The sequence below is a fragment of the Capsicum annuum genome, chromosome 8, assembly GCF_002878395.1.
Source record: "Capsicum annuum cultivar UCD-10X-F1 chromosome 8, UCD10Xv1.1, whole genome shotgun sequence".
Classification (NCBI taxonomy): Eukaryota; Viridiplantae; Streptophyta; class Magnoliopsida; order Solanales; family Solanaceae; genus Capsicum; species Capsicum annuum.
This window is the reverse complement of record NC_061118.1, coordinates 146,531,283-146,546,450: the sequence shown is the minus strand read 5'-3', so window position 1 is coordinate 146,546,450 and position 15,168 is coordinate 146,531,283. Positions and strand designations below refer to the sequence as shown.

The following is a 15,168-nucleotide window of genomic DNA, read 5'->3' as shown; positions in this document are numbered from 1 at the left end:
GAAAAGTGATTAGACGTGACATGGAGCAGTTACGTCTCACTGAGGACATGACCCTGAATAGGAAGGTTTGGAGGAAAAATACTAGGATAGAGGGATAAGGTGGTTGGATGAATCGTAGTCCGTAGTTAGGAGGGTTTTGGTGTCTTTTGTTTGGTATTGTACATTACTTTTGTGGATGTTGTATCTATGTTAGTTTTATCATATTTCATGCTTTGAATATTTTTGTATATTGTCCTGTGTCTTGAGCCGAGGGTCTATCGAAAACAATCTCCTACTTCTTTAGAGATAGTGGTATGAATTGTGTATATTCTATCCTCTCAGACCCCACTGGGTGGGAATATAGTGGATTTGTTGTTGTATTACATGAGTGGTAAATATGTTGAAAGAATTGTCATAAATAAATCAAAAAGGCAAAATAAAAATAATATTATAAATCACACACAAATAAAATTAATAATACAAATTCATTAATGAGTGTACTATAATAAGTGAAGCTAAAATTCCTTTATTCTATGTTTGAGGTAGAGAAATGAATGTATTCAGAAAGCTTTTAGCGGTTCCATTATTGAAATCCTATATTGAAATAGTGGAAAATTGAGGTTAATTCAATAGAATACAGTGCGAAACCTCATGAAATATCTCTGAAATTAATTTTTATTTTATTTTGTATGTTATAGTCATTAAATGAAAATACATTAAAAAAAACATAATCATCAAGAATTCATTTAATATATCTTTTATATTTGGAATTAAGTGTGATTGTTGTACTTCTACTTAGCTTGGTTAATGTTCATTCATCACCCCACCCCCCACCCCAAACCCTTCCTTAAGGTGTTCATTTAAGTATGGTTGAATGTATTAGTTGTCCTTTAATTTTATCATTAAATTTCATTTTAATATTTAAATTATAATTTATTTTGATCGAATACCCAAACACATAATTACACATTTTTATTAGATATTTTTTACCTCAAAAATTTGGAAAAACTTAATGTTGTGTGAGCTCTCAAGCACCATTATATAAATAATAAGTTAATTACTTAAAATATGTCATCTCTTTAAATTATACATAATAACCTCATCAGATTGTAAAACTTTAGAATTATAAAAATATATTTTATGTGGTTAATTTATTTACATAATAAATATGCAAGAATATATATGTAATTTATTTTTTTTAAATAAGAGTTAAAAATTACTATAGTAAAATTATCTTGTCATTAGTTCATGTTCTCAATAACATATGTAAATAAAATTTATGTTACAATTTTAAGTTGGCGTTTGACCATAAAAATTAATTTTTTTTGAGGTTGGAGTTGAAATTGTGATTGACCAATATTTTTTGAAAATCTTTTGTTGAACTTTTGGAAAGACTTTTTAAAATGTAATTTTACACCCCTAATTTTTACAAACTATCAAAATCACTAATTTAACTAATTTACCTACAATATACAATCAAATGTGAGAGGAAATAACAATGCTGCCTTTGTTATTGGTGTTGCATAAAGAGTCACAAAAATGGACGGATTAAAGTTTCGTTATATCACGAAGAGATTTTGAGAAAGAAGAACAAAATTAAAGTTGCCTTCAATTTTAAGGTCTTTTATAGATAAAAATAGAAAGAAATGGACGATGTAGTAGTTAGATATTTAATTTCAATTATTGAATAAAATTATTAGGATGCTTTTATAAAATAAAATAAATGAGGTCATGTAGAACAATAAATAAAATTAAAATTAAAATAAGTAAAATAATTTATAATCATGACCAAACAACTCAATTTTCACTAATTTTTTTTTATGGCCAAGTGGGTAGTAAATCATGGCGATGTATAACCTATGTGATGATATAAGACAAGTACACTAGTTGTATAGTCCACCCATATACACAAGGCCATGTATACCTGTGTGTATAAAAGCTTTAATTTAAAGTACGGACACGTGTTGCGTGACGTGGAATGTTGCCTTGGCGCTCCTCCTCTTTCTTCTCCCTCCCTTTCTCCCTTTCTCTCTCTCTTCTTTCCTTCTGTTTCTTTCTCTCTCTACTATCTCTGCTCACGCCACACGCCCTTTCTCTTTTCTTTTCTCCTCCTCTCTCTTTTTCAACTTCCTTTTACTCAGAGAAAACATACACATTGAATGCTCATACACTCATACTTTTCACTCCTAAAAACTCCCCCTTTCTCTTTTCCTAGTCTCTTCTATACTGTTAAGGTATGTCCAGTTTGTCTATTTTTATTATTATTATTATGGAGAAAATCCTGTAAATTATCCTGAATTTTGTATGTTATGTTAATGACGTGTTATTGTGCCATATCTTTTCCTACTTGTTAATTTTTGTATAACTTTTGGGGTCATATACAGCGGGATGGAGTAAAAAATTATTGGAATTGAGAAGGGAAAAAAATTAAGGAAGAGAGTAACAGAGTGTATTAGCTGTGAGGAAATTGAGTTTTACGTTTAAGAGAATGTTATTGAATTTAGAGTAGTCATGGGGGAATGTTGAATTTCGAAACGTAATTAGGAATTTCAGCTTACTTTTTTTTTTTTTTTAATTTGGATGGTTATAAGTTGTGATTTTGGTGTACAGACAGGGATAAATTTGTCATTACAGAGCAATTTATATTGTAGATTCAGAGTTTTGTAATGTTTTGCGTCTTTAATTGGTTTACTAGGTGTGGACTGTGAGTTTATGGACTTGGCCATGGGAACGGAATCTCAGTCCTCTCTCTCTCACACACACACACATAATGAGCATCCTGCTCAAATCGGGTATTTAGATGAGGTTATGGGGTGTAGATCCTATAGGGATTATCCTTGGAGTCTGAAAGCAAATTTTTTTTTTTTTTTTTTTTGCTAAACGTGGTGTCCGGGCCAGCTCGCACCTCGACTAATTCCACAGGGTATCTGCCATAACTCACCAGCAACACGTACCAGTTAACTCTGTCTACCAAGGTTAGAATAGAATAGATGGGAAGAAATTACCTAATGTTTGTCTCTGTTGGAATTGAACCTGAAACCTCTTGGTGCTCAACCCAACTTCATTGAACCACTACGCCACACCCTTGGGTGCCTGTAAGCAAGTTAATTTTGGGACAGGAGAGGAGTGGGGCTTTGGTTTGGGGGGGGGGGGGGGGGCAAGCATCTGTCCTGAACAGGAAAGAAATAATATAAAAAATATCTTTTGAAGGATCTGCTGAGATAAAAAATGCAGGAGGGATTAAGTGGAACTAAATTGACTGGATTTTTGATTCCAACTTCCTTACTTACACCACAAACATATGTAATCAATGAATGACTGGTTGACAAATCTGGCTATCGTTAAACCTGGAAAATAAAATGGATGATAAAGAATGTTGATGTATTTACAATATGGGCTATATAAGCTACTACATGAAAAGAGATTTAGTGTTGACAATTATGTGTAGTTAATTTTAAGTCTGTAAATATTACACCATCACGTGTATACGAGTTAACCCTTCATATACAAGCTTGGACGAAGTTAGAAGTGGCGGCTGACAAATGAGTGACCGACAGTTCTGTATTTTAATAGCCTGTCAAGTATATAGGAACTGACGTTTTATCCAGTGTCCATGAAATCCTTGAGAATTTTGTAAGTCGTTAAAGTGTTAATTATGGGCAACAGCATCTTGTGCATCGTGTTTTGTCAGGTAAAATCGAAGTTAATAATTTAAAAGGGAATCTGGGAAGACCATGAAGAACGTGTTTAATTCTCTAATAAGAAAAATTTCATAAGATAACATGCACTGCATTAGTTGGATGTAAGTTCAGTTGGATAAAGTTCTCATATTCTTATCAATTTAGGCCTATGATAGCAAAGTCAGCTACTTTAATAGGATAACTTGTGCTGATGCTTATTTAAGCTGCTCAGATTTTGTTCAGTGTTAGTTGGTAGAAAACAATCTCTGTTAATTCTCATGTAATGGGATAGATCACATGTGAAGAATGATTTGTCATAAAATAACTAGTACTTCAGCAGGCAATAAGTTAAGTCCAGTCTCCAGACGTATGTTTCATGACATAAATACTCTTAAGTGTCTCCATCTTGGAAAATATTCATACTTAATATGCGTTGCTCTACTGGTTTCTGATGACGAGCTGTGGATATATTTGCTATGTTGGATTCTATCTAATATTTATTTTTTACCTTTTCTGTGATAACTGGGAATAGATTAGAGTAACTTCAGAGAAATTCATTTGCTTTCCCAGTTTCTGACCGACATGGCTATATGCTCTATACCTTAATATGTCTGTGAATTAATATATGGATTTTTATGTGGTTTGTTCATGTTGTGAAAATGATCTCTTTTTGACAGGGTTTGCTTTTCTGCTGCTAGTTTGCATAACACTCTTGATCAGTGACTACAAAAGGAAAATTACGGTTGCAACTCTATTTTAGTACAACATCTAGTTGGTTCCTAATACATGGGAAACAGTGAGGATGGGAAATCCTGTAAGCTTGAGAAACCCTCTTCCCCTGCACCGGTAAGCAAATTTGTTAACGATTAGTGGTTTAGTGGCTATAAGGCATTTGACTTTCTTGACCCATGGTTGATATGGTCTTGGCTCCATAAATACCATCTTAGCCTAGCTAGATATGTGTATTCATCTGATGCTTATGTGCTTCTATTCCTTTTATTTGATTTCTCTAAAAAAAATTCATCTCTGACTAGTTGGTCTTTGCTCACATTGGCAGGACCAGAGCAATCTCCATGTCTATCCTGATTGGGCGGCCATGCAGGTCAATACAATTATTCATTTTGTAAACATACTGAGAATTGAAATGTTTTATGAATGAACGTTTGGGCTTAGCTACTTAACTCTTCAGGCATATTATGGTCCTCGAGTAGCTGTACCTGCATATTTCAATTCAGCTGTTGCACCTGGTCATACCCCCCATCCTTATATGTGGGGGCCACAGGTATTTTCCAGGCACAAGTTTTCTGTTTCTTTGTCGAACTATATTAATCTCTTTGAAAGGAAACTTATCATCGGACGTAAAGTGCTTCACGACTAATTTGGTCCTTTACTCTTGCAGCCTATGATACCACCTTATGGCACCCCTTATGCAGCACTATATGCTCATGGTGGGGTTTATGCGCATCCTGGAGTCCCAATTGTGAGTTTGCATTCTCTGTTTCTATTCTAGATTAAATATAACAAATGCTCCTTGATTTCTATTGTTTTTTGAAGTAATTTAACCTGGAATTTGTGATTAGAACACTCGTGGCACCAAGTTAGCAGTGTTGCTGAACCTGATGCTTAATATGATATCAGATTTCGTTTAGACTTCAGGGCACTGGCTAGCAACTTGGATTAATTGATTTCTTGTATGAACTGTGGGTAAATAACATGTGGACAAAAATACACAGTTTAACACACTGTAGCTAACTACAACAACAACAACAAACCCAGTGTATTCCCACCTAGTGGGGTCTGGGGGGTAAGATGTACGCAGTCCATACCTCTACCTCTGAAGAAGTAGAAAGGCTGTTTCCGATAGACCCCCGGCTCAAGACACAAGATACCACACAAACACATAGTAAAGCACAGCACAAGATTACATAACATAAATACGGCACCCATAAGTAATATAAAACAGAGGAAAGCACACAGATTCATAATAAAACATAGAACACGGACTCTTAACAAGAATAAACCCCCACCAAGCAATTCCCTACACTAGCGACTCAAACTGGCCCTAGTCCTCTGCCCTAATTCGCGTCCTCCAGACCTTCCTATTTAGGGTCATGTCCTCGGTGAGCTGTAACTGCTCCATGTCCCGCCTAATCACCTCACCCCAGTACTTCTTCAACCTACCCCTACCCCGCCTAAAACCATCCAACGCTAGCCTCTCGCACCTACGGACCGGGGCATCCATGCCCCTCCTCTTCACGTGTCCGAACCATCTCAATCGGGCTTCCCGCATCTTGCACTCCACTGGAATCACACCAACCTTCTCCCGGATGATCTCATTCCGAACTCTATCCCCTCTAGTCAGCCCACACATCCAGCGCAACATCCGCTTTTCTGCCACCCTCATCTTTTGGATGTGGGAGTTCTTAACTGGCCAACACTCCGCTCCATACAACATGGCCGGACGGACTACCGCCCTGTAGAATTTGCCTTTAAGCTTGGGCGGCACCTTCTTATCACACAGCACCCCCGACGCGAGCTTCCACTTCATCCATCCCGCCCCAATACGGTGCGAGACATCCTCTTCAATCTCACCGTTACTCTGGATCACGGACCCGAGATACTTGAAACTCTCCCTCTTACCTACCTCCTGTGATTCCAGCTTCACTACTACCTCATTCTCTCGCCTCACGTCATTAAACTTGCATTCCACATACTCTGTCTTGCTTCTGCTCACTCTGAACCCTTTAGACTCAAGAGTTTGCCTCCACACCTCTAATTTGTCACTCACACCCCCTCGAGTCTTATCTATCAGAACTACATCATCTGCAAAAAGCATACACCACGGCACCTCCCCTTGAATGCGCCGCGTCAACACATCCATCACCAATGCAAACAAAAAGGGACTAAGAGTAGATCCCTGATGCAACCCTGTCCGGACAGTGAAATGCTCTGAGTCTTCTCCCGCCGTCCTCACCTTAGTTTTCGCTCCATCATACATATCCTTGATTGCTCTGATATATGCCAGCGGTACTCCACTCACCTCCAAGCATCTCCAAAGCACCTCCCTGGGGATTTTGTCGTAGGCCTTCTCCAGGTCGATAAACACTGTAGCTAACTGATTCAGGAATTAACCCTTGAAGATGAATAATAATCTTGTCCAGTGAAGTTAGGTGTTTGTTAAATTCATTAAAAATAATGATGCAACAAGATCTCGTTTTAGTTTATTAACAAATACTGGTTCTGTATCTTTGTGTTCATTATCGAGGTTTGTCATATAAAAGTTGAACCATTCCGTCTCCTGTGGAACACGGAACTTTTGTTCGACTGCTTTAAGTACTGTATTTGCACCAGAGCTTACTTGTTTTAACAACCATGTATTCAGCAATATGACTGCTTATCTATGGTGCACATTCACCTATCTTATCGATCGTATTTGTTTGTTCTTTTTTTAATTCCAGGGATCTCATCCTCCTAGTCATGGTATGGCAACATCTCCTGCTGTCAGCCAGGCCATGGTATGTGTGCCAATTCTTAATTAAAGCCTTTCAGTATATATGAACTTATTTCTTTCAGAATGGCCTTACGCTCCAATTTGTTGCTGTTAGTTCAATGTATGACCCAGAAATTCGATAAAGACTACATCACTCTATATTTGTAGGATGGTGCTTCTTTGAGTTTAGATGCTTCTGCTAAGTCCTCAGGGAATTCTGAGCGAGGCTTGATGAAAAAGCTGAAGGAATTTGAGGGTCTGGCAATGTCGCTAGGAAATGGCAGTGCTGACAATGTTGAGGGTGGAACGGACAACGGACATTCACAGAGGTTTGTGAGTTATCAATAGTATTAAAGATATATTTGTTACAGACACAAAATAAGTTAAAAGGTCCTGTCCAGTTATTTCAGCAAAATGCTCAACTCTTACAGAATCTGATTATTTTCCAATTCTGGTCCTGCATTATTGACAATATTTTTTGTCTTTCTTATTCTTGAACGACTTAAACTAACCTTTTGTTTTCATGCTATGACCAGTGGGGAAACTGAAGGTTCAACTGATGGAAGCAACACAAATGGAGTTGGGGTATGTGCTTTTCTAATGATAAATCTATGCATCTCAATTTAGTAGATTTGTATGCATTGAATGAAAGTAGTAGATACTAATATGATTCTTTTTGCATTCTAGGTCAGTGAGAGAAGTAAGAAAAGGAGCTGTGAGACAACTCCTGATAACTGTAAGAGTTTGATCTCTCAGTTTTTCATTTAATTGACAGTTTAGAAGCGATAGAAGAAATTGTGGAAGAACTCTGCCGCAAACTGAAATTTCGTTCCATTTATTGTTCCCTACTTGAGTATTCTATGGCACTAGGCTTGTGACTATTGCCATATATGTCATGCAAAAAAAGTACTTATCTAGTCGTGTTACATTGCAGAATGACATAGGGCATTATTAATTAAGGTTTTGTAGCTTTGATAAATTTAGCTCTTAACGTCTAAACGAAATGTCTGGAAGTGATATGATCAAACTTCTAGACCTTTCTCTTGTAGATATTCACCCACTTCTGGATTTAGCATGCATTGATTATGTTGGGGACTTGCTGTGTATCCATCAACATTGCTTTTTATTTTTTATTGGATTTTATACAAAGTAAATGCATTTGCTGATCTGTTGGTTCTTCTATTTCAAATAGCTGGTGATGATAAGAGTCACTCACGAAGATGTCAACCTAGTGGCGAAGTAAGTAATGATGCTGAGAAGGCAATTGTCGCTGTTAGTCCTGGTAAGGTTGCAGAGAAAGTGACGGGAACAGTACTTTCTCCTAGCATGACAACTTTGGAAATGAGAAATCCTGCCAGTGCACATATGAAAGCTGGCCCAACTAATGGTTCACCACTCAGCCCTGCACTGCCAAATGAAGCCTGGTTACAGGTATATAGCACAAGTATCAGGTGAAATATAATTTTTGGTTTATTTCATAGGGACCTCCAGGTGTCTATACGATTCTTCCTAAATTTTATGAGAAAATATTTTTCCATTTGAACCTAATTCCTGTCATTGTAACGATGTTCAGAATGAGCGTGAGTTAAAGCGGGAGAAAAGGAAACAGTCTAATCGGGAATCTGCAAGGCGATCAAGATTGAGAAAACAGGTAAGAGGGTAGTGTCCTCACGGCATATAGAAGCAATGGTTATTGATACGTTTATATAGCCGATGTTTAAATATGGATGACTACCATTCTGATCTCTAAACTGCTCCTTATTTCCCCCTCCCTTCAGGCTGAAGCTGAAGAATTGGCAGTGCGAGTTCAGTCTTTAACAGCAGAAAACATGACACTCAAATCCGAGATTAACAAATTAATTGAGAACTCAGAGAAACTGAAGCTAGACAATGCTGCTTTAATGGTATAAGTTTGTCTCATTTTAGTTTTTCTTCCAGTTTTCTGATTATTATTGAATCATTATCCTAAAGGGTGTGATTGAAATGTTAATCCTTGTTTGGATTGCACAGGAGAGACTGAAAAATGAACAGCTAGGACAGACAGAAGAAGTGAGTTTAGGTAGGATTGATGATAAGAGGCTGCAACCTGTTGGAACAGTAAACCTGCTAGCAAGAGTCAACAATTCTGGTTCCTCCGATAGAACAAATGAGGAGGGTGAAGTTTATGAGAACAACAGCTCTGGAGCAAAACTTCATCAGCTACTTGATACCAACCCTAGAACTGATGCAGTGGCAGCTGGGTGATCGATGGTACACCCCTTACGTTGAGATCTTAATATATAGTCTGATATGTGTAATTTTGGCGTAATTATAAGTCCAAAATTACTGCTAACTACGGAAGAGGAACAGAATGGAACAGCTGATAGGATTGTGGAATTTACAGGATTTCTAATTTTACCTAATTGTAGTTTACAGGTCCAGAGAACCAATGTGTGTGCTCTTTTAATTTCCTTTCTTTTACTCTTTTTCACTTCCGAGGTGGATGGTGGCTATAACAACGTATGTAAATTTTAATCTTCGACATACTAAAGACTTGATTGTGGAAATGCTATGGAACCTAAATGTTTTGGTTTGGATGATGAAAATGAGCTTGATAATTGATAAATTATGTAGTAGTACTATGTTCATGATGTTACTTCTTACTAGTTCCTCAATTGGACAAACTAAGAAAAAACAACAATATACCGTCATTTTGTTTGTCTTGCTTAGATTCATATATAATGTTAATTCGAGATGCCTCTTTTTTTTTTTTTTTTTTTTTTTGGTTTTTTGGCCTATGAAAAGTAGAGTAAATTGGAATAGGGAAGTGCAAGGAGTCCAGTTTTCTGTGAAATGGCGCAAAGATGATCATGTGCTTGATCTTCAAAAGTCCACCAGACACGTGTCATTTGATGAGAAGAATGCATTGCTACCTAAAAATAACTATTTCGTATGGCAACAAATTTGTGTGTTTGGAATATATACCATGTTAAAAATTAGGGCTGAAACGAATAAAAATACTTACCATTATAATAGGAAGCCTTACATTACATATTATTCGTTCAATTTAGGACTTTCTACTTGCCAACTTAACCTGGAAAAGGAAGAAATAAAATATTTGGGTCTCTGGTTCCACCAATAATGAATAACTTAAAACTTCTTTGAAACATACTCTGGATTTGTGACTTGTACTGCCATGACTAGCTTTGGTGAACTCATCCAAAAATTGAAAAGCAAACCACCAATGATAGCTATTTGTTGTTTGTTCTTCTTTAAGTTGAGCAAATATATTATTCTTGTTTACGTTTTCTATCTTTATTATATTGATGCTGCCAGCAGCAACCAACATTAACTAATTATTATACCTAACCCGTTTTTTTTATTTTGCCAGACGGTTATTTTAGTTAGGGTAACCGTTATGGTCAACTGCGTCGTAGCAAAAATTGTACAGTACTAATACACTTGATATTAGTCCTTTTGTTAGCTTTGAGGCGTTTGACTAATGCCATATATTCCAAATTAAATTCGAAGCTCAGCTTCCTCGTTTTTGTTAGGTACGTACGTACATATGAACTGAAGAATAAATCAAGTTGAAATAATCATCACCAGTCACCACTTTGCTTGATCACGTGACTTTATTATTCCGAAAAATGACTTTAGTTGGTTATTCATATAATTGGATAAAATAATTTTCACTTGGTTGAATGAAGGTCATTTCAATTAGTAAAGGTTTTCACGATATGTTTCCTCCCTGAATGCTTACTAGGCAAAGGAGGATACTCCTCAATGTGTTCCTCTAAAATTTTCCAACAACAATATATCCAGTGTATTTCCACATATATAATGTTAAGATTTGTCTTGAATTTGTTAACTTACTTGGATTCTATCATAATTGTGTTTTATTTCAGAAAGTATTTCTTAGTAGAAAAAATTTCCAAGTAGAAAAAGATCTATTTCCTATTAAATCTTTATTAGGTTAGGTTTATTCTTTCTTAAAAGAAGGAAATGATTTCCTAGTAGGAAATGATTTTTTTCCTATTAGATGTCTATTAGGTTAAGTTTATTCTTTCTTAAAAGAAGGGTTTTGTAATTTAATATATGGAACAACTCTCTTTTCTCCAAGTCATAACACAATAGCATGCACAATGTAGTCTATAACACAATAGCATGTGTCTTCTGAATTGTCACCATAATGGTTTGCAACTAATAGCTTATGCCTTCTCGATTTCGAACCCAATACATAGTGGGGTCTGGGGTGAAGTAGAGAAGCCATTTCCGATAGACCCCAACTTAGGACTGACAAAAATATATATATGTAGTATTAATTACTCCCTTTGTTCCATTTCATTGATTAACGACTTGACATTCTCCTTAAAAATTATTTTTTTATTTATTTTTATTTGTCACTTTCATTCTCGAGGTCAATTGAATGAATTTCAAAATTAAATTGCAGTAGATTAATTTAATATTTTAAATTTAAAATTTATGTAGCCGAAAACTATATAAAAAAATGCTGGAAGTTGCAATCATTCTCATACTAATACTCCCTAGTTTCAAAATAGTTGACCCTCTTACTAAAAATATTTGCTTCAATTTAATTGTTTTATTCAAGAAATCAAGAAAATTTTATCGTGTCCTTCCGATACTACCCCTATTATTAAATGATTACATAAAGTGTAATAATACGTAAATTTATATTACCAAAGCATATTTAATAAGATCAATTTCGTAAATAAATTCCTAATAAATATTTTTAGTGTCAAATCAACAATGACCAACTATTCTGAAACGAAGATAGTATAATCAAAAGTACTCTCTGTTCGCTTTTACTTGTCATATTTTGACTTGACACACTCATTAAGAAAAACAATTAATAACATAACTATTTTACCATAGTTTTCCTATTAAATGATGTTTACATTGTGTTTTGAAATTAATTTGGAGAAAAGATAATTAATGCTAAGAGTAAAATAGAAAAAAGAAGTTGTCTTTTCTTGATATGTTAAAATGACAAGTAAAAGTAAAAATACAATTAAAAAATTAATGACAAAAAAAAGTGAAAGGAAGGAATACATTAAAATGTTGATCAAAGATAATTAAGTGTGCCTTCGAAAAGTAAAACAGTGTGACAAGTAAACAGCGACCAAAAGAAACTTTATTTGTTTTAGTAAATTATTTTTATTAATTATATCTTGATAGTACTATTACTTTATATAATTATTTATTAAGAAGTGTAGAAAATAATACTACATCCCATCTATTTTAATGGTGGTTTCAACTCAACTGAAAATCTATCCCAAATTAATTCTCACTTTAGGAATTGAAGACCAAAATTGACAATTCTTCCAACTACACTCTCACTACTATTTAAGGAAATTAAATATGCACAATATGTAAAAGGAAAAACCATTATACTTTTATTAAATAAAGATAACTTAGTAAACTATAATGTTTCTATTTAATTGTTTCTTAATGAGCGTAAAAAAAAAAAGCTAAAATGATAGTAACAATAAAACGGAGGGATCTAAATAAATTTTTCTTGATTTGGTAGAATATAATATTACTTCATCCGTTCAATAATATTTGTTCACTGTTGACGTTGCACACGTATTAAGAAATAGTAAATAATAAGAATAATTTTACTAAAGTACCCTTTAAATTTACTTAATAAATTTAATGCATTAAGAAATGCATTGACCCAGAAATAGTATTTAATAGCAAGATTGAAATGAATAATTATTCATCATTTTTTAAAATGAGCAAGTATTATTTGATATTTATTTTTAATAACACGAACCAATATTATTGGACAGGGGGATAGTGTAACTCTTAATTAAGTCGAGAAATGTATGTGTTGTGGAAAAGATCACTCAATGTCCAAACACAAGTTTAAAAGGTACCATTACAATCCTAGTGATAATAATTTAGTGAACATGTATATGATCATTTACGTAGCAAGTCAGTGTCAGTGAACATGACAGATCTAAACAATAATTTGTTATTCAGATGAGGGGACAATCATGTTTATATTTCATGGGCCAAAGCTAGACAAGCACATGCTACATTCTTATTAAACTCTCCCATGCACAATACGACGCAGCAATTATTTGAAAATTTTGGATTCCGTACCTTTTCCAACTTCTTTTACCATGATATATATTATATCACACAGATAGAATATATATATATATATATATATACTTTCTCTATAATTAATTAATTAGTTTAATCAATCAATTGAATGAGACCCCTGGTATGTGAATGAAACCCACGTATTCATTCCAATTCCATCCAGATATATTTCATGCAGTATGAGTGATTAAAAAACACTCGAAAAACACATGGATCTAATGTATGTGTAACATTAGTGTGCAATTAAAAACTAGTGGTTGATATTCGCTTGTAGGGTCCTTTGTTATTATCGTGGTGAAGTTAGGGGTGTAAAGGGTTCATCCAAATCTTCTTAGTCGGAATTAATTATAATGTATATAATTTTCTTTTATGTATATAACGAAGATGTGAAATACCCTCTAGTATTTCTTTGTGTGTGTGTGTTTTTTTTTTTTATATATATAAAATAATTTGAATCTTTTTAGTGAAAAATCCTGCTTCGCCATTGTTTGTAACTGTCAATATGCAAGGTCCATTCTTAGTTAAGTATGCATTTAATTTTGAGAAACCTCTTAAGTCTTTTTTTAAAAAAAAATCCCAATTGATGATAAGAAGATGGAACTCACTGCTCGCAAGGACATGATTGAGTGGTTGGGAGAGGTGGGTTTCTCATGTGGGAGGTAGACCAGGTATCGAATTCAGCCTCTGTCTGTCGCCTGACCATCAGCTAGTCGAATGGGGCTTGCCTAGTACGGTTTAATTACATCTTCTGTATGTGTGGTTTGCGAGCTATCGCACAACGAACAGGTTACCACCAAAGTGCTCATACAAATGGCAGAGGTCGTAGATTTTCCGAGGGTTCCGGAAAAAAAGAAAAAAAGAAGATTCATGGACCTGCCCTGCGTACGAGTCTATTTCTTTTCCTTAGAATTACAATGTCATTAATTACAAACATAATAGGAAAGATGAACAAGGACCACAACTTTACATTTGTCTTTTTTTAAAACAATTTTCCTGGCTATAGAGAAACATATAATGTGTAACAGGAAAAATATCCTAAGGAATGATTGGAATTTTATATCCTAGTCAGAATTCATGTGTTTGATATATCTCAAGGGATATGTATATGTGTGTTTTAAGACGTAAGAATTGAAAACTCAAGTTGTCTTCACTTGGAGTGACTCATTCATACTGCCAAATGAAAATTGACGATCTGTATTTATGAGCTCAGCGTTCTATTTGACGTTGAGGATTCAATTATTGACTTCGTTTGGCTCACTTACGGTAAATTATGCAAATACACAACTTATGTTTTCGATATTACAAAAATTTTCAACTCGCTAAACATAATACAAAAATCCCAACATATACATAGAATGCTATGTATATGTTGGCTATGTTATGTATATTAATAGGGAGAGAGAGTAAAGTAATTTAAAAAAATGGGAGAGAGTGTAATTACTTCTAAAAGGATTGGTATTTATGTTATTTATACTGTTATTTATATGTCTACGTATTAGTGAGTAATAACGAGAGGATTTGGGGCAGCTGTTGGAGCTGCTCTTCCCTTGAGCAGAGGTCTCGCGTTCGAGCTTGGATATGGAAAAATCTTAGGTAGGGAACGGGCGGAGCGCTACCCCCGGAATGAGCCCTACGCGGTATGAATCTGAATTATTCGGGCTCCAATTTGAATACCGTACATCGTATGAAAAACAGAAATAAAAGAGAGAGAGAGAGATTATTACACAAATGAAGTACTCGAAAAGGACATTCTTATATATGTGCAAGCAGATTTTTGTGACACATTTTAAAATAATCGCATAATTGATTGATGAGATTTCTTATAATGATAATTCACGTATTATTAATTACTACCGCCAATCAATCAACCATTACATTAGTTAGTTAATCAGATACGTATTATACTTT

The 15,168-nt window shown here is 34.7% G+C and overlaps 1 protein-coding gene across 1 annotated transcript; it reads left to right on the top strand.

Annotated features, from left to right (window-relative positions):
- The first annotated feature begins 1,930 nt into the window (after window positions 1-1,930).
- Window positions 1,931-9,754, top strand: LOC107839268 (transcriptional activator TAF-1). The gene is made up of 13 exons (XM_016682681.2): window positions 1,931-2,213; window positions 4,337-4,505; window positions 4,717-4,761; window positions 4,849-4,941; window positions 5,059-5,139; window positions 7,118-7,174; window positions 7,318-7,478; window positions 7,686-7,734; window positions 7,837-7,885; window positions 8,342-8,580; window positions 8,723-8,800; window positions 8,928-9,053; window positions 9,160-9,754. The coding sequence occupies exons 2-13, from the start codon at window positions 4,446-4,448 to the stop codon at window positions 9,391-9,393; spliced, it is 1,272 nt and encodes a 423-aa protein (XP_016538167.1). The 5' UTR covers window positions 1,931-2,213; window positions 4,337-4,445; the 3' UTR covers window positions 9,394-9,754.
- Window positions 9,755-15,168: the final 5,414 nt, after the last annotated feature.

What these genes read in the sequence shown, in the direction of transcription:
- LOC107839268 (XM_016682681.2), top strand. Translation starts at nt 4,446, where the DNA reads ATGGGAAACAGTGAGGATGGGAAATCCTGTAAGCTTGAGAAACCCTCT. An exon ending in GCAACACAAATGGAGTTGGG is followed by an intron (nt 7,735 to 7,836) that starts GTATGTGCTTTT and finishes TTTGCATTCTAG; the next exon opens with GTCAGTGAGAGAAGTAAGAA. An exon ending in TAGACAATGCTGCTTTAATG is followed by an intron (nt 9,054 to 9,159) that starts GTATAAGTTTGT and finishes TGGATTGCACAG; the next exon opens with GAGAGACTGAAAAATGAACA.